The following is a 19,355-nucleotide window of genomic DNA, read 5'->3' as shown; positions in this document are numbered from 1 at the left end:
AAAAAATATTAAATAAAATTGATACTATAAAAGTTTAAAGCGCAGAATACAATTTTAAATAAATATATCAGAAGAAATAAAATTAAGAAGAGGAAAAATAATTGAAAATAGGAGTAGGATTGTTAATATATTTATAGGCGTAAAACTTAAAATTAGATTCGAGGAACTTTCGTCAACTTTTATCTTATTTTATATTAAAAATTATTTATAGACTATTTTAGAATAAGAATCTGAATAAAATCGTAATTGCCTCCTATAAAAACTGATCTTAGAAAGCTAAACCTACAGACAAAAACTAGAGAAAATAGAGAAGCATCTTAAGAAGGAGAGATTAATTTCTTACTAAGAGTAGGAATGGACAAGTCACCTAATCCTAAATGATTCGGCTAGTCTTTTCTTTACTAACCTCACAGATTTAATTCTCTTAAACCTCAAAGATGAAGAGGGAAAAAACAATTTATTAACACAAAAATTCTTTTTGTAGATGATAATTATTATCAAAAAGTTATTAATTTAAGAATTTTGAGCTGTATAGGATATAACACGAGTCCTATGGTAAAGAATATGATCTAGCCTAAATTTATAAGTAATTAAAACTTTATAGGTTTTATAGGCTTATATGAAAAAATTAATTAAAATATAATTAAAATATCTTTATTTAAGAATTTTAAGATTAATACAGGATATAATATGGGTCTTTTTGTGGTAAAGAGTATCTTTGAGTGTGGTTTTATCTACCAGTTTAAATTGTTTTTTATGTAATTATAAATATAAAATTCAAATATATAAAATAAATTAAGGGTGTAATAAGCTCTAAAGTATTTTTATAATAATTAAACAATCTGCTGTTTAAGGCTAAATTAACAGAAAAACTTCTTCTACAATATCAATTCCAATTAATCAATCTTATCAGTTAAAAGAAATATATTAAAAGATAAGAGAATTTCCGAAGAAAAAACTGCATCATCAAAGCACCGTTTAAAGCAAATTTATTTGATGCACTTATAGAAGGATGTTGTACACTAATATTTCTTGATGGCGAAGGATTACAACTGACAAAATTGATTAGTAACGCCAAAATAATTGCGCCATTATTCCACACTGTTACCAAGGACAAACCACTTCTTTAAATAACTTTCTCCATCNTTTGTTTAATTTATTAAAAATATTTTATAATTTCTCTCCTCCTCCTCCTCCTCCTCCTCCTCCTCCTCCTCCACTTCATCCTTCTTCTTCTTGGTGTTCTTTTCTTAATTTCTGGATGCATTATTTATACAGAAAGAAACTTTATATATATATAATCTAACTAGTTTTATGTAATTTAATCGAGCAGTTTAGGTTATTTAACCAAAATAAATTATTTTAACGTGAGCGGAAAAGAAAAATGTTGGTTAAAGTATTTAACAAACTGAACCAATTCTAAAGAATTAGTCTGGTAATCAAAAGTTCTTAAATAAAAGACTCTTGTAATAACATTAATCAATTCAGTTGCTGTAATAGAATTTTAAAATTACCGCTGTTATTGCAGCATTAATTAACTACTTTATATATATTATACTAAGTTAAGAATCGATAACGAATACACAGTATATAATAGATTTTAAACATTTAAGCTTATAAATATTAATATAGAAGCGTTTATTTACAACCTGTGAACAACGGCCACTGATGGAAACGTAAAAATGGCCGTTTCTGGAGATTATTCTGTATACATTTTTCTTAAAAAAAAAAAAAGTGGTCGCTGTTTACAGGTGGCCGTTATTGGAGATTCGACTGTATTATATTGATTGTGTCTTGAGAATTATATTATTTATTGGTAAAATTAAGCGGGAATTTTGCAGACATTAATCGATTTATCGTGTACTAGATTGCTACTATAGTAGCACAACTATTGTCTGTGTGCATCATCGAGAAATTTATCGATTGAACTACAGGTGAGAGATACAGCTACAGGTATAATTATGTATTAGTAAAATATAAGAATATTAATATATTTTGAATCATTTACGCTGTAAAGCATAATCATCATCATTAATATTGTAGAGCAATTTGCGAATTAGATCAACATTCTACGGTAAAGACTACTTTAGTAACAACTATGCGAATAGAATTAATAATTTCGCTTCGTTAAATTGAAAATTTAGAAACTATTATCGAATGAAAATGCTACTTAATTAACCACAACATACTATTTTAACATTAACCTATTGTGCGCTTGTTATTATAGTAACATCAAGAGACCGGATGAAATTTACTACTCTGTCAGAATAGCTACTCTATCGGAAGGAATTCGATGCTAATTTAATAATCACAGGCACCGGATATAATTTGATACTACAGTATTTTAATAACCATCGTGGTATCGGATATAATGGTATCGGATGGAATTTGCTAATGCATTATCAAATGTTACTGTAGCAGATGAAATTTACTACAATAATAACAATATTTACATCATCTGTATGATATTATTATATATTTAAAAAATCCAAAAAATACAGCCCAATTTCCGATTTTTATTCAAAAATTCAAGTTTTTTTTAATGCAAAATTAGATCTTTACGTCACAATTCCAAACGTTTACATTCGAAAAGTGAATCTATTACATCACAGTTGTAAACGTTTTAACACAAAATTAGACGTATTACATCAGAACTTACTTTATTTTTAAATCAAAAATCGAAATTATTAATTGAATTTTCTATATTTTATTCAAAAATCATGTCTTTTGCACGATAACTTTTTTGTATTCAGAATATATTCAATTACTTTATTCAAAAATAGCAAATTTCTCATCCATTATTGAGTATTTTCTCCAAACCCACATTTTTCACAACATATCTGCTTATATTTATACATAAAAAATCGTCTATCTTAAACAGAAAGATTTAAACTTGGGCTAATCTAGAAACTAGATGGATATTTTTTACATTTTACAAAAAAAATTATTTTTTCTCTAAAAAGAAAACTATTAGATATTAAGCAAGTGTAGTAAAGAGTTTCCAAAAACTCGTAGCCTGTAGTATATAGCCAGAAATTGTATCTTTTAAAGGATATGTGAAAACTTTTACAATTCGCCATATCCTGGATAATATCACGCTAAAAACTTTCGTTTTGCAAGAGAAACAAGGAAAAAATTTTTGTGAAGAAAAAAGAGAAGTATTCCAAGAAAACTTGTATAAAAGTAAAGAGTAGATGACAAAAGATGTTTTATTGTATCTAGAAACATTCTTCGAATGTTGATAGTTATGTGGGTAGCATATCGCTGGTGCTATCCCTGGAGGCAGCCATGTCGGTTGGCCATTACGTCACCTAATCCACATGTTTAGATAGCCCCAAGTGATTCGCATTCTTCTACTTTTTTTTCTTCCTGTATTTCGTTACGTCTGATGTAACGTAACTAAACTTTACCATCCGAATTTTCTTCACTTCTATCCCACCAAAAATTGCCAGATATTTATATATTTTTTTTATTAAAAAAATACAAAACTCAAAAATCTTATGTAAACAGGAAAATAAATATAATGAAATAGTAAAATAAAACTCTTTTTTTTTCTTGTAAACAAGATATTTTAAGTTTAGAAAATTGAAAATTTTTATCTGTATTCCAGTAAAATTTCCTATAATAAGATGCGATTTGTTTAAAATTGTTCGTGTAATTTTGTCTCCGTGATTGTCTTTTTTTTTTGTTGGTTAAAATGCAGTTTTTTATTTATTTATTTTTAAAATATTCTAAGAAACTGATTTATTAAGACATTATAACAAGGCAATTTAGTTTATTTTTATTTTTATTTTATTTTTTCCTAAAGAGTGATCCATGATTGAAATCATCTCAAATAATTTATCTCTTCTCAAATTCGTTTATAATTATATTAAGTTTAACAATTTCTGTCGTAGCACATCACTAAAACTTGTACATAAATATTTCATTAGGTTCGGGAACATTTCCATTTTTGTCAACTTCAATCATAAAATTCATTCAGTTAATATTACGTCATGGAAACGAGTTGCAAGGCAACTCCATTAGAGACTTACGTCATAAAACTGTGCACTTGAAAAATGGATAATGTAAAGTTTTGAATTCGAAATTTAACTCTGAAAAATCCTTGCTTATAACTCAAGTTTAATTACGTTTTCGTATGAATTATTTAATATTTTATCGAAATTTTTAAATAAATATTAAAATAATTGAATTTTTTATAGACTAAGCGTAACAAAAAAATGTTCTCAGTTAAGATAAGCCGAGATGCATCTTTATAACGAATTTATACATAGAAATTATTAGGTAATATAGATCTATAAGCTTATAATATATTGGCCCACAGGTATACTTGTGTTATACATGAGGAGAGAGATAACGCAGTGAAGTAAGATGTCCAATATTTAAGTTATAGCAAAATATTTTTAGTTGATGTGGCCAACAATTTTATTGCATGCGGGAAGAAATGCATTTTCAGGATTGCAAGTTTCTTAGTAGAGTTTGAAAAAATATTTTATTCTTAATGCGAAGTCTTCAAGACGTAAACATACTTTACATGTCTGTAACACGTAATAATGCAATATAAGTTTATTAAGCTTACAAATTAGTGTTCCGTATGGGGGATGAAATGTATTTCTGGGGATAGAAATTAGTTTCATGCGCCAAAAAGTATTGGAAATCACACCATCCCAGGAATGGTATTTAATTTTAAATATTGCAGATAAATAAAAGTATGAAGTAAATTATTTTATTAAATTTTGTTAGGGGTGATTAGAAAAACACAGCAAATTTAAAAGTCCTATAGGGGTAGGATTATCAGACGAAAAATCAGAAATGGATGACAAGGAGGATGTTACAGATGTGTTTGAATTGACTTGAGGTTTAAAGAATGATAATTTAAATAACTTTATATTACAAAAAAGTTACAGTAGTTATTGTATTGTTTTTAGAATTACTTAATTCTTTGACGTTTTTTATATAGAGAGAGGACATTTTTAAGGTTAAAATGTAGGACATGTCCTTCTTATGAATAACTTACGATAATTGTATTTAGGAGACGATTTCTAAGGAAAAGTTGATAAAGACTAATTTAAATTAATAGCAATTTAAGTATTTTACGATTTTTTGAACTTTTCGTGTTTAATTTGATTTTAATATTAAGACAAAACAAATTTCTAATTCAGATTAACACGAATGAATTTATAAATTGCAAATCCAATCGAGGCATTTTTATCGTGATTTTAAATTAATCATTAGATGATAATTTTTACATATAAACCCTTTGGTAAAATAATTAAACACGTTGCGTCACGATTTAATTATTTAATTAAAAAAAGGAATCCATCTTAATGTACTACATAAATCAAACGAAAACAGAATATTACGTCGGAGATCGGCTTTAAATCTTCATAATTCAATTAAAACATTCCGTCATGCTTGAAATTTATTATATTTTCGAAAATAGAATTTAAAGCGTGTAAGCAAACGTATAGGCATTAATCTATATATACTTTCATCAACAATTTTTATATTATAAAAGATGTATTAAGTAACTTTGTTTCCTTTCTAAAAATAAGTAAACGAAATTTAAAAATTGTTTCGGAAAAATTTAAAAATTTTGATATGTTTGAAATTGAAAAATTAATTAATTTAGTTACTGTTGTGTAGTTAACTAATTTAATTACTGTTTTGCTGTATGGTAGACTGATCAGGCTGCTGTGTAGTTTTTTTTTTCCCTTCCAACCCTCTCTATCAGTTTCTCTCTTTTATTTTTTATCATCATTATCATTAGGACTGGACTTAGGTCTGGAAAAACTAGGCAGTTGTTTAGAGTCGGATCTTACAGTCTGTAGATCTGTTTGTAAGTTTATATACAAACAAATAAAATTTAAAATGTATAATGAACATTGTGACACACAGTAACACTCGCAGCCTTCTCCAAGAGTCCACTGATAGATGTAACAAATAAAATTAATGACTGTTTTTTGGGCTCGGATCTCGTATTTTACCTAGGGATTGAAATATCCTTAATCCGACTAATTATCATTAATATGAATAATTCTGGTTTAGGCTAGGAACGGTTTCGTTCTAGCACAAAGTGTTCTTGATCTCTCCATCTATGCCTACCATTGGCCGAGTGGACAACACCACTGATCATTGCTTAGTCATGGGTTCGTCCCAACGACACGCTGACCACGTGAAGTTTTCTTCGTTTTCTTCACGTGTCTAACGCCTAAATAGGAGCCAATTTTCCATAGAAAGTCCTTCCATGAGGCACACCCCTTGACACATCTCCCATGGCTTAATCAAGTAATTCAATCTAGTCTAATCACTGTTCTACTTTTGTGATGAATTATGTCTATTTTTTGATAAGGTTTATATTCAAAGAGAATACTTTTTAAAATTTTTATACATTTTCCTTTATTCCTATTTATACAATACTTTAGTTCATCTCAATTCAAGTTCCTTTATTAGTTACAAATTAGTTTTTTGTAGTTATAAACTCATTTATCTTTCTAAATTTAAAATAATATCATAGATAAGACAATTTAATAAAAACACATCGTTACGTAAATCATTTTAAAGAAAATTTTATCCGGTTACGTCATCACGGTTTTCTCTCAATTCGCAGAACAAATGAAATTAATTTAATGCAACCATCATAATTTAATCACTGCACATTAGATACAATTACATCATAACTACGTTTTATCACCTTCCACCGAATTTGAAACAAAATGATTAACTCGTAATTAAATTCTTAACTCCTTCCTAAAAACAATAACCATATGAAGAAAGAAGGGAGGAGGGAAGAGGAAAAAGAAAAAAAAAGAAAAGGAAGAGGAAATTATGTCATTGCATTACCTCTTACATAAAATCAACATTTAATTTCTTCGGAAGAAAGAAAAAAAAAAACAGTATAAAAATCGGAAATTATTCGAGCGAAAAGTCAAAAATACGTTTACGTTTCCATCCGCATGAATAATCATATTAAATCATGATGATACACGACGAAATTGGAAAAAAATTTATTGTAATATCTACTTCCTCTCAACGCATTATTTTCCCAAAAGGATTTATGCTAATGCCCACTACAGGTGACAGAATAATTCTATTGATATATAACTCCACAACGGGCAATAATTCTGCTGGCAGAAGCAAAGGAATGAGTGGTATACAGACAAAAATGTAAATTAACAATAAATAACAAAAGTAAAAAATAAAAAAAACAAACTGACTGATATTTAAATAACTAGAATGTATTTAGATTAGAAAGATCAAATTAAATAAATTCTTGCAGAGTAAATCCTGTATGTTAATCCTGATGGAGTAATATATCTTCAGGATTTGTAGAAGGTATTAAAATTGATAGCGGTAGTTATTAATGGATACGTAATATGTAGCAAATTCCTCTTGCATGATGTCCTTATACAGGAATGTTTGCTTTCGCATGACGGAACGAATTGGCATTCCTCTAAAGGTTCTTTATTGTTCGTGTATAGTTTATAACTACTACAATGTCATATAATTGCAAAAAAAGGGAAAAAAACATTTTTTCGGCAGCTGTGTTGTTATTAAAATTTGATTTAAACTGCTTCGTTAAGGTTCCAAGGTACTGTACTTTAACTCATTTATTTATTTAATTAATTCCTATTCGAGAATATGAATTCGCGGCCTACTGATTGGAAAATCAAAATTTAGAAGCGTATTTTTAAATATATAACTGCTTCAATATCGAAAATTCAATTTTTTAATTAAATATACGCCTTTTTTACATCGTCGTGTTATTTATAAACATGTGCAACTTAAGTTCTTCGATTTCACATTAAATTAAATTTCTGTAACGTTACTCAGTAGCACCCGCGATCTACCGCTTGAGAAACTGGCGTAGTATCGATGATTACTTTCAAATTCTTGCATTTAAATCTTTAACGATATTGTATTAATTGATATTCTAATTATGATGTGACATTGTTAACATTAAAGTTGCCAACCTATTCTAGATTTAGCCTTCTGTTCGGATAGATAACAAACAATACATTTAAGATCATTTATAACGTTACTACAACAATGACTAATTGTTATATTAAAATTGTCAAATTTTCATCAAAATTCAATTAAACTTTCCTTATGTTGATATTAAAATTATTATCTTAACCTTTGTTATTTAGCAATTTTAACGCAATTTGAAAATTTTCTATTATAATTATATCAGATCGTGTTTTATTAACATAACCGAATAAACTTCAATTTTCGTTAAAATTCGCCATTACGTTGGGTTGAAAATTGAGCAACTTACGTCATCATTACACTCCAAAACTTAATTTCGTCTCGGAATTACTCAGATTATATTTCATTGAAATTTATCTAGAATTAGAATTTGCATATATTTTACTTAAATTATCATCTACAGAATAAACTCCATAAAGGAGTTATGAATTAAGATTTTTATAAGTTGGGAGCATGGGTGTCCGCAGAAAACTTTTCGGGGAACAAAGCTTGGAGACAAATAATTACAGCAGTAAATTTTTATTTAATTATTTATTTTTTTGCAGTGGCATGTTATAACTTCATGATACTTAGACGAATTTGAATTAGGGGGCACCATGTATTTACAGTGTTGATATCAGACATTTTTTCGGAGGGATTTTTTGGAGGAAATATTTTCTTGTAAAAGATTAGTTTGAGGCCCCCAAGCAATAGTCTCTTTTACCCGTAGGTTTGTTTGTTTTATTAAGTTATGGTAACGCAATACTTGAGCGATCTGAAAATGCCTTCCGGGAAGTCTTTTTAAGTGTAACTGACCCCTATTCAGGCGTTACAGACGTAGAGAAGACCCGGAAAACTCCATGTGGCCAGCCCGCCCTTGCGAGGTGCGAACCCACGACCGAACTTCCAGTGTTCAGGGAACGGAACCGCTTGGCCACTGGTAGGCATTTACCAGTAGGATAACGTGCCACTGAGTTTTTGAGGTTGTTTTTCGTAAAGTATATTATAGAGTACAGTATTGTATCAATGCAAAAAGACAGACAAAGCGTCTCATAGTCAAGGGTGTAAAGTTACGTATCTCAATCAGTTTTACGACTGATTCCAGAGGGGGACAACTGCCTCATTTCCCCCTCTCTGTGGACACCCATAGTTGGGATGAGGATGAAATTTTTCACTTATCCTTCATGATTTTTGCTTAAATAATTTGATAAATAAATATTTTAAATAAAAGTTATTTTATTATTATTTATTATTCTGTTTTTTAGGTGGCATGGATCAAAATGGATACGCAAACTTTACTCACCATCCATAACCGCGTGATCACTAGAGATACCAGGATACGCGTAACGAACAGTAATCATAGGCAATGGTATCTTCACATTCGCGATCTGCAAGTATCTGATCAGGGATTTTACATGTGTCAGATTAATACAGAGCCCATGGTTAGCCAGCACGGTTACTTGGATGTTACGGGTAAGTAAATTTAAATAATATAACAGTTTTAATGACGAAATTCTTGTCGTAACTTTACGATATACTTAATATATATATACAAATGAATAGTCGTAAAACGGAATTATTTTTACCGTTTGATCCCTATTAAAGGGAGATCTATATAAAATGGATTCTGCTAAAACAAATCATACGCACCATGAACTCTACAAGAGTAACCTGAATTCCAATTGGTCAAACCATCTCGATGCAGGGGGGTATTGTTAAAATCTTTCCAATGGTGCGTAACGTCAAGAAAATCCTACTATTTTTCCCTCTCTCTCTCTCTCTCATTTTTTTTTTCTTTTTGTTCTCTTCTCTATCTTTCGGTCATAAACTATAGAAGCCTAAATCACAAATCATTCCCATCGTATGATAATTTAGTCGCACTTTTAAACTTGACACTTTTACGGTCATTCCACTAAACCCTATTTTATGGTTATTGTACGTTTAATATTGGGAGAAATAGTTCTCAGTCAGCCTAAAAACAATAACCATATGAAGAAAGAAGGGAGGAGGGAAGAGGAAAAAGTAAAAAAAAAAAGAAAAGGAAGAGGAAATTATGTCATTGCATTACCTCTTACATAAAATCAACATTTAATTTCTTCGGAAGAAAGAAAAAAAAAACAGTATAAAAATCGGAAATTATTCGAGCGAAAAGTCAAAAATACGTTTACGTTTCCATCCGCATGAATAATCATATTAAATCATGATGATACACGACGAAATTGGAAAAAAATTTATTGTAATATCTACTTCCTCTCAACGCATTATTTTCCCAAAAGGATTTATGCTAATGCCCACTANAAACAAGGAGGAAAAAAAAAAAGAGAGAAACTGTATGACCATTTTTCTGATCTTCTAAGATAAATATAAGATAAATAATTGATGATAAATTAATATCAAAGTCGAAGGTATTTTTAAAAAATTCTTTAAATATTTGCCGGAAAGGAATTTCAAAATTAAAATTGTTTGCTTTTACAAATTCCTTATAAACTTAACGAAAAGGCAAAGAGGTCTTTTCTGTACAATTCGGTTGCAAAAATAAACAAAGTTAACTTTTGTTTATAAGGATAAAAGCAAATGGAGAAATGAGAGTAAAATGGACATCAGCAACTAGTTTAAGAGAGAAAGTTATGGTTACTCCAGCACCTACCAAACAAAGCAATGTCGCTCCTAACTGATAGTAAAATCTTATTATCCAATGTTGTAGGACCGATTCGGATTATTGCCCTGTCATTTCTTAGTCATGAACGTCCGAATCCTTCTCTTACATAAGTTGAACAAGCAAATCGTAAAGCTTACACCACTCCGGGGTATTATAAGCAGTGGAACGGAACTGCCCTGCAGCAAATTGACTACAATATAACTGTAATCAATAAGGATCATATTTTTCCTTCGAACTATTATAAGACTTCTGACTTTTATAGCAATTCTCGGCCGTTTTATTCTCTTGTCTTACGATTGTAACCCCTCAGGCAGGTACAATGTTATTATGACTGCTGCTTCTGTCTTAATGTCACATTTCCTTACCTTACATGTTTATTATACATTTAATGATTATTAGCTACTTTATTATTAACAAACTAAAGTTTGAGTTTTGGCATCGTAAAAAAAATAACTCGAATTGCAAAATAATATCAAGTTATTGCTTGGAAATTTGTAATTCCAATCATACAATACAAAAAAAAAATCTTAGCTTTGAAAAAGAATGCTGCTGAAACTATTTATGATTTTGAACTGTATTATATAGCAAATTTTTAATTTAGAATTTTTATTCGTTTTTTCTAAAATTTTTGTTTTCTGCTTTGAATTATTTGGATAGATGGAATAAGACAACATGGGCGAAGTACCTGTTAAGGGGGGTGAGGCACCCCCTGAGAGGACTTTGTATGGGAAAATGGCTCCTATTTAGATGTTAGACACGTGAAGAAAACGCGGAAAACTCTACGTGACCAGACGTAGGTGAAGTGCGAACCCGCGACCAACTACCAGTGTTTAGTGGCCATGATGTGCTTGAATTATTTGGATTATCTCGAGATTATATTAAAGAAACGGCATAACATAAGCAACAATTTCTTTTATTTATTTTATTTTTTCTTAACTTTTATGATTAAATTTATTTTCAAAATATTCAAAATTCATTAAATTTAATTCCTAAATTTCACTTGTTATTTGTCAAGCAATATTTTAATATAACAATATTCTTTAACAACATTCGATTAAATTCCTGGTTAAATTCAAAGATTTGTATCACGTTTTAAATATAAATTTATCATAAAAATTACAGAAAAAGCTGTATAAAATAATAATTTCTATCAATTTCGAAGCGCAGTGAAAGGTACTGAGAAAGATAATTCACGATATCCGGGATCGCGACCTACTTGTTGAAAAATATCGTTTTTAAATGCAAAGTACTTTGTTTTCAACGTCAAATTCGAGTTATTTTAGAAAAATATTTTAACATAATGAAAAAGTAATAAATTCTCAAATGTATAAGATTTTTTTTTTTATTTTTAAATTTGAAAAAATTAGGAATTTTATTATCGTTATTAAAAATAGCGTCATGTGTTTAAATGAAATTTTTTAGAAATGAAATATTTATATTAAGGAGTAAGAGTATAATGAGAATTTTTGACATAGCTTGTGGCGACATCTGTCGTTGAGGAAAACAATTATTTTTTATAGTTCCTCCTTCTATTCTGGAAGAAAAAACAAGTTCCGATACAATGATTGATGAGAGGTCAAAGGTCAGCCTGAGATGCACAGCTTCTGGTTATCCAACACCAACAATAACATGGAGAAGAGAAGACGGAAAGGATATTAATTTGAGTCCATACGGTGGGAAAAAACACGCAGGTAAATTAAATATTAAGCAACTGTTTTTTCAAATATATTTTTTTAAAAATGTTTTTTTAAATTATTCATAAACATTAAATGCAGGGGGGTATTGTTAAAATCTTTCCAATGGTGCGTAACGTCAAGAAAATCCTACTATTTTTCCCTCTCTCTCTCTCTCTCATTTTTTTTTTCTTTTTGTTCTCTTCTCTATCTTTCGGTCATAAACTATAGAAGCCTAAATCACAAATCATTCCCATCGTATGATAATTTAGTCGCACTTTTAAACTTGACACTTTTACGGTCATTCCACTAAACCCTATTTTATGGTTATTGTACGTTTAATATTGGGAGAAATAGTTCTCAGTCAGTTTTAAGAAACTATTTTAAGAATAATTCTAGAATTTTTTGAAAGGTGAATCATATCCTATACTACTTTTTATATCTTCCAATTTAATTTTAATTTTAATTTTTCCTTTTTTAATTGATGAAATTATAGAAAAACGAGTGCTAACAGAAGTATGTTTTTAAACAATTTTTTCGGAATTTTCGAGTGAATTTAATTGAAAAAGGAAAGTTGAAAAATATAAAATTTTCTATATTTTTCAAATTGAAAAGATAGAAGATGAAGACAGAAAAGTTGTTCTGTTTCTTTTCTGAGCCGAGATTAAGAACAAGAATAAAATAAAAGCAAACGAGATCAATTTTTATACTTTAAGTTTCCGGATTAGAAACAAGGAGGAAAAAAAAAAAAGAGAGAAACTGTATGACCATTTTTCTGATCTTCTAAGATAAATATAAGATAAATAATTGATGATAAATTAATATCAAAGTCGAAGGTATTTTAAAAAAATTCTTTAAATATTTGCCGGAAAGGAATTTCAAAATTAAAATTGTTTGCTTTTACAAATTCCTTATAAACTTAACGAAAAGGCAAAGAGGTCTTTTCTGTACAATTCGGTTGCAAAAATAAACAAAGTTAACTTTTGTTTATAAGGATAAAAGCAAATGGAGAAATGAGAGTAAAATGGACATCAGCAACTAGTTTAAGAGAGAAAGTTATGGTTACTCCAGCACCTACCAAACAAAGCAATGTCGCTCCTAACTGATAGTAAAATCTTATTATCCAATGTTGTAGGACCGATTCGGATTATTGCCCTGTCATTTCTTAGTCATGAACGTCCGAATCCTTCTCTTACATAAGTTGAACAAGCAAATCGTAAAGCTTACACCACTCCGGGGTATTATAAGCAGTGGAACGGAACTGCCCTGCAGCAAATTGACTACAATATAACTGTAATCAATAAGGATCATATTTTTCCTTCGAACTATTATAAGACTTCTGACTTTTATAGCAATTCTCGGCCGTTTTATTCTCTTGTCTTACGATTGTAACCCCTCAGGCAGGTACAATGTTATTATGACTGCTGCTTCTGTCTTAATGTCACATTTCCTTACCTTACATGTTTATTATACATTTAATGATTATTAGCTACTTTATTATTAACAAACTAAAGTTTGAGTTTTGGCATCGTAAAAAAAATAACTCGAATTGCAAAATAATATCAAGTTATTGCTTGGAAATTTGTAATTCCAATCATACAATACAAAAAAAAAATCTTAGCTTTGAAAAAGAATGCTGCTGAAACTATTTATGATTTTGAACTGTATTATATAGCAAATTTTTAATTTAGAATTTTTATTCGTTTTTTCTAAAATTTTTGTTTTCTGCTTTGAATTATTTGGATAGATGGAATAAGACAACATGGGCGAAGTACCTGTTAAGGGGGGTGAGGCACCCCCTGAGAGGACTTTGTATGGGAAAATGGCTCCTATTTAGATGTTAGACACGTGAAGAAAACGCGGAAAACTCTACGTGACCAGACGTAGGTGAAGTGCGAACCCGCGACCAACTACCAGTGTTTAGTGGCCATGATGTGCTTGAATTATTTGGATTATCTCGAGATTATATTAAAGAAACGGCATAACATAAGCAACAATTTCTTTTATTTATTTTATTTTTTCTTAACTTTTATGATTAAATTTATTTTCAAAATATTCAAAATTCATTAAATTTAATTCCTAAATTTCACTTGTTATTTGTCAAGCAATATTTTAATATAACAATATTCTTTAACAACATTCGATTAAATTCCTGGTTAAATTCAAAGATTTGTATCACGTTTTAAATATAAATTTATCATAAAAATTACAGAAAAAGCTGTATAAAATAATAATTTCTATCAATTTCGAAGCGCAGTGAAAGGTACTGAGAAAGATAATTCACGATATCCGGGATCGCGACCTACTTGTTGAAAAATATCGTTTTTAAATGCAAAGTACTTTGTTTTCAACGTCAAATTCGAGTTATTTTAGAAAAATATTTTAACATAATGAAAAAGTAATAAATTCTCAAAAGTATAAGATTTTTTTTTTTATTTTTAAATTNATATATATAAAAAAAAAGGTTTGATCTCTTGATTTTTGAGTAGATTTTCAACTTTACAAGATTTTGAAGTAAACATAATTCTACGCGTGTTTTGTAAAAATTCTTCACTCTTTTAAGTTTAAACAGTAATAAAATATACTATAAAATATTAGATTTTTATTTATTTTTTTAATTAAAATTTTTATTTTTATAAACTTATATCCACGAGGAATAATATATACATTTTTTTTCTGAATTTATATTCGCGCATTAATATGAAACTAGGTTTAAAATTTGAATGCTCTTTTTAATGTTAATAATTTATATATCCTTTTTAATTTATAACTATTGAAGATTTTAAAGGTCAAACTAAGTTAGATTATCAATTTACAATGAATTTTTTATTATTATTATTTAATATTTCATGTCGCATCTCTTGTACTTTGCGACGTGATGCGGAGATCGCTTCAATGTTCTAGCGCAAATATATTAAAAAAGAAATGTTTATTCTGCATTAAGATATAAATTATTGAGTTTTTTTTTTTTAAATAAAAGTATATAATTTAAAAATATTTAAAATTAACAATTATTAAGTATTCGTTTTAATGAATTTTATAAAATTCCCCAAAGTAATTTTAATAATATTTATCATATCGAGCTACAATAATTTCTAAGATTAGCAATTTAATTAGTAAAATATCACGAAAACAATAATTATAGTTACGTTAGAAGGAAATTCTCTCTCAAATAATTACTTAGAAAATTTAACACAAGAAATTTCATTATGCAAATTAGTCAGAAAATATCCTAACGTAAACGTAATTAATTCTTGTAAACAACAAAGAATGATAATTTACTTTAGGCTCGATAATGTTTTTAAGTAAATCCGCAAATTAAAATAATTAAGACATGATAGCTACATAATGAAAAATTGAATGATTTATGAAATTCTTTTTTTATTATTATTAAAAATCAATGATTTTTTCAGGTAGGTGTTACAATTTTATTGTTAAAAATTATCAATTTTAATCGAGTGGTTTTAAGAGAAAAAAAGGAGAAAAAAATTAACGATTTTAATAAGCTGTTTTTAATTCTATACGAAGTTTCTTCCCGTAAAAAGTAATTAAATGCTAAGTTTACTTTAGTTTAAAAGCTCAATTTAACTAAATTTAATTATTGAGTTCGAATGTAATTTTGAATGTTATCTTATTCACGTATTTTGGGATCAATTTTTTTTTGTTTTGTTGATTGAATTTTAATTCAGAATTTGGTGCATAATGAGTAAATGCAACACTTCTTGTTTACGGTAAGGATTCTTTAAGGGAAAAACTAAAAAAAAAAAAAAACTTATACATTATTCAAATTTAGCTACAGAATGTGCAATTATAAGCTCTAATTTTAAATTAAATATTATGAATTCTCACAAATTTCTGTGTTATGCGTAATCCGATCTTCCTCACAGAATCCTTTAGGATTGCCTGGAAGCACCGTTATCTTTATGTGAAATTGGTAAAAAACCCGTGAAAACCGGAATTATTTTTCTTCGTTTAGGCAGGTTTTCATTTTATTTAGGTCGGTTTTAGATAGGTTTTACTGTATAAATTATTTGTTTATACATTATCGATCGAGAGATTTCGAATTTTAATTTGAACTCCTGATATGAAGCTCTTCAAATTGTCTGCACCATTCTCCTCTTGTTGAAGAGCTGCTACTTCTTGGTTTATCCTTTGTTTCTAGTGCTAGAGTTTCTTCTCTAAACCGCAGGAGTGTTTGTATGATGTAGTGTATGATCAGTATATAGTGATCAATTATATAAAAGGGGATGAGGAGACTTTGTAGCCATCTGTACAGTACATTATTCACTGAGCAAAACTGTGGTTTGATGTATTGAAATTATAAGAAATGATCACATTAATCACATTAGTTATTAATTTGTACTGTATAATTTTTGGTAATGTAAAAACCCTTTAAAACATTGAAACTGATCTTTTTGGATTGTTTATTATTTTAAAATACGAAAAAAATATAAAATTTTCAAGTATACGATTTCCAACAGATATATATCCATTNATATAGAAAAATAAAAAAAATGATATTAAACAATGTTATTTTTTATTATTTTTATTGTTATTTTTCCCCTTTTTTCTTTAGCGGAAAGTTTTTGCAAATAATCTATAAAGCTAGACGAATGCATTCATTCCTTAATAAATAAATCTAAGAAATATTTTTTTCTGTTTCGCTCGGATGAAGTTGGTATTCAGAATTCTTCTTTGTTTTCTGATAGTAGAATTTTATTGATTATTATTATTGATAATTTTTATTATTTATAATAACCGGTGTAAAGATGATAACATCAGTTTTAGATGCTTTACGATTATAAGAAATGTTAAATTGATAAAGATTTTGCTACGCAAGCATCACTTTTTCTTTGTTTCGTTACGAAATTTTTGGCAAAGATAGCTTTAAACAATCATTAATTTTACATTTACAATTAAATTTTCTTATCTTTTAACAAGAGATTCGAGTTTTAATTCGTTTTAAATTAATATAATTTTAATTAAATGAATGAAACACCTCTTAGTCCTCTTCCATCATCTCTCATCCTCATCCTCCTCCCTCCTTCTCTCTCTTCTCTCCCACCAATAATGTATTTTATGTAGCATTAAAAACCTTAATTTACTCTTTATTTAATTGTAGATTATATAGAAAAAGCTATAAAGGAAAGTAGATATATTTAATGTTTTTTTCTCTTACCAAAACTACTAAATATTAAGAGTAAGAAAGGTGAAAGACAACACTCGAACAAATTTATACAATGTTTTCTCGAACAGTTTAATAAATATAGGTTCATATATGGCGTGTAAGAATCTGTACATGACATTTTGTTGACTTAGTTGAGTTGAAAAAACATACAGAAAAGACGCAGAGAAAATGGCAATCGCTGAAAGTGTTTACTCACATAAGTCAACCTGCGCCCATGTACATGTAAAAGTTAGCAAACATAGAAAAGTGTATTCATGTGAAGCTATCGCTAAAGCAAACAGTTTAACGCGATTGCTATATTATAAAATGTCGTTAATTATATTTTAATTGTTAGTGAATGTAATAAACTTCGAAATTTGACGTTTACCCTTTTGCATGACGTGGTGAATATATCGAGTTTACTACTATAATTATAGTATCGATATGATAGATATTGCTATAGGAAAGATTAATTTCTTTACACATGAATTACTGTAATTTATATATTAACAGTCTTCTACGTAACTTTAATATAACAGATTTACTGAACGGAGCTATTATGAATTGAGTAAATTCAATTTTACATAGCTCTATTAATATAATTGTAATAGTAATATTTATTAATGTGATGTCATAATCATTATTACTGATTTGAAATTAATATATTAAAATTATTACATATGTTACGGATCTTAATGAGTAACAAAAATTAGGTTAAGTTTCTGATATAGAACAGCAATTTAAATTGTTTTAATTAACGTTTTAATGTAATAATAATGAGTAATAAATTGCAGATTTTTTAATCTTTTCGTTTGAAAATAGAAAGAATTTTTTAAAAATTTACTTAAGAAAATACATTTTAAACATATTATAGTAGAAATATGTTATTTCATATTATTAATGTATTTACTGACACGATATAAACATTGAATAGACAAATATTATGATAGAAAGGTTTGAAAATTGAAGAAAATTAAAGCTTACAAGAGAGAAAGATATAAATGTAAAGTTAAAAATATATTCAGAAAATATATTTATGAGCATATCGTAGATAAATTCGCATGTAGACTATTACAGTAATATCAAACGCAACAAACCCATTTAAGTCGAAAACTAAGCAAACATTATTACACATCTAAAGCAGAGAGTAGGAGCATCGTTCACTTCATCATTAACATCGCCTCTATTTAAAATCGATATCCAAACAATTGCAGGAAACGGATGTACCTCGACTCTTTAATATTTCACACGGGTTGCACATCTATACCTAGCAATCATTAGTAAGACGACTGATTCTTTTGCTTTACAGATGATAGAAAGCACACACATACGCTCATGTCTGTAATATTTGTAATGTTTTCTGACCTCTTGTATTTATGTGGGAAGTATTCGATGGGAAGATGCCCGCTGGTATTTGGCAGATGAATACGTTGTACGGAGGGAGAATACGCATCTGCACCAAACAGCCAAGATAAATAGCCCTTTCTTTTCGTCTATGCTATGTTTACCTCATAATATTACCAACGAACCTTTAAATCGAGTGAAATAATAGAGCATTCCTTTTTCGTGCGAACTCTGCCCATCTGTTACACATTTACAACAAAGCAATATTAAAGTGCAGCGCCTTTTACAGTTTTAAAATAATTGTTTAGTTTTTGTAATTCGATACTTTCCTTTCTTCGTGATATATATCTATATCATCTTTTTTTATTATTCTTTTATTTTTAGCTAAGGTGGAAGGAGAATACCTTAACATAACTCAAGTCACTAGAGACGATATGGGAGCGTATCTGTGTATTGCTTCCAATGGCATACCTCCTTCGGTTAGTAAGAGGATAATGTTGCAAGTGAATTGTAAGTACTTTATTCGTTTTAACTTATATCTTTA

The 19,355-nt window shown here is 28.5% G+C and overlaps 1 protein-coding gene across 1 annotated transcript in view; it reads left to right on the top strand.

Moving 5' to 3' along the window:
* Positions 1–19,355, top strand: part of LOC111642351 (lachesin-like) — a 110,207-nt gene that overhangs the window by 80,295 nt on the left and 10,557 nt on the right. Inside the window, exons 3-5 of the mRNA XM_023388689.1 lie at positions 9,234–9,441; positions 12,148–12,318; positions 19,196–19,321. Of these exons, the coding sequence (XP_023244457.1) occupies positions 9,234–9,441; positions 12,148–12,318; positions 19,196–19,321 (505 nt within the window). The remainder of the gene's footprint in view (positions 1–9,233; positions 9,442–12,147; positions 12,319–19,195; positions 19,322–19,355) is intronic.

This window comes from Centruroides sculpturatus, unplaced genomic scaffold, assembly GCF_000671375.1.
Source record: "Centruroides sculpturatus isolate CEXI.00-Female unplaced genomic scaffold, Cexi_2.0 scaffold191, whole genome shotgun sequence".
Classification (NCBI taxonomy): Eukaryota; Metazoa; Arthropoda; class Arachnida; order Scorpiones; family Buthidae; genus Centruroides; species Centruroides sculpturatus.
This window is presented reverse-complemented; position numbering and strand designations above follow the sequence as displayed.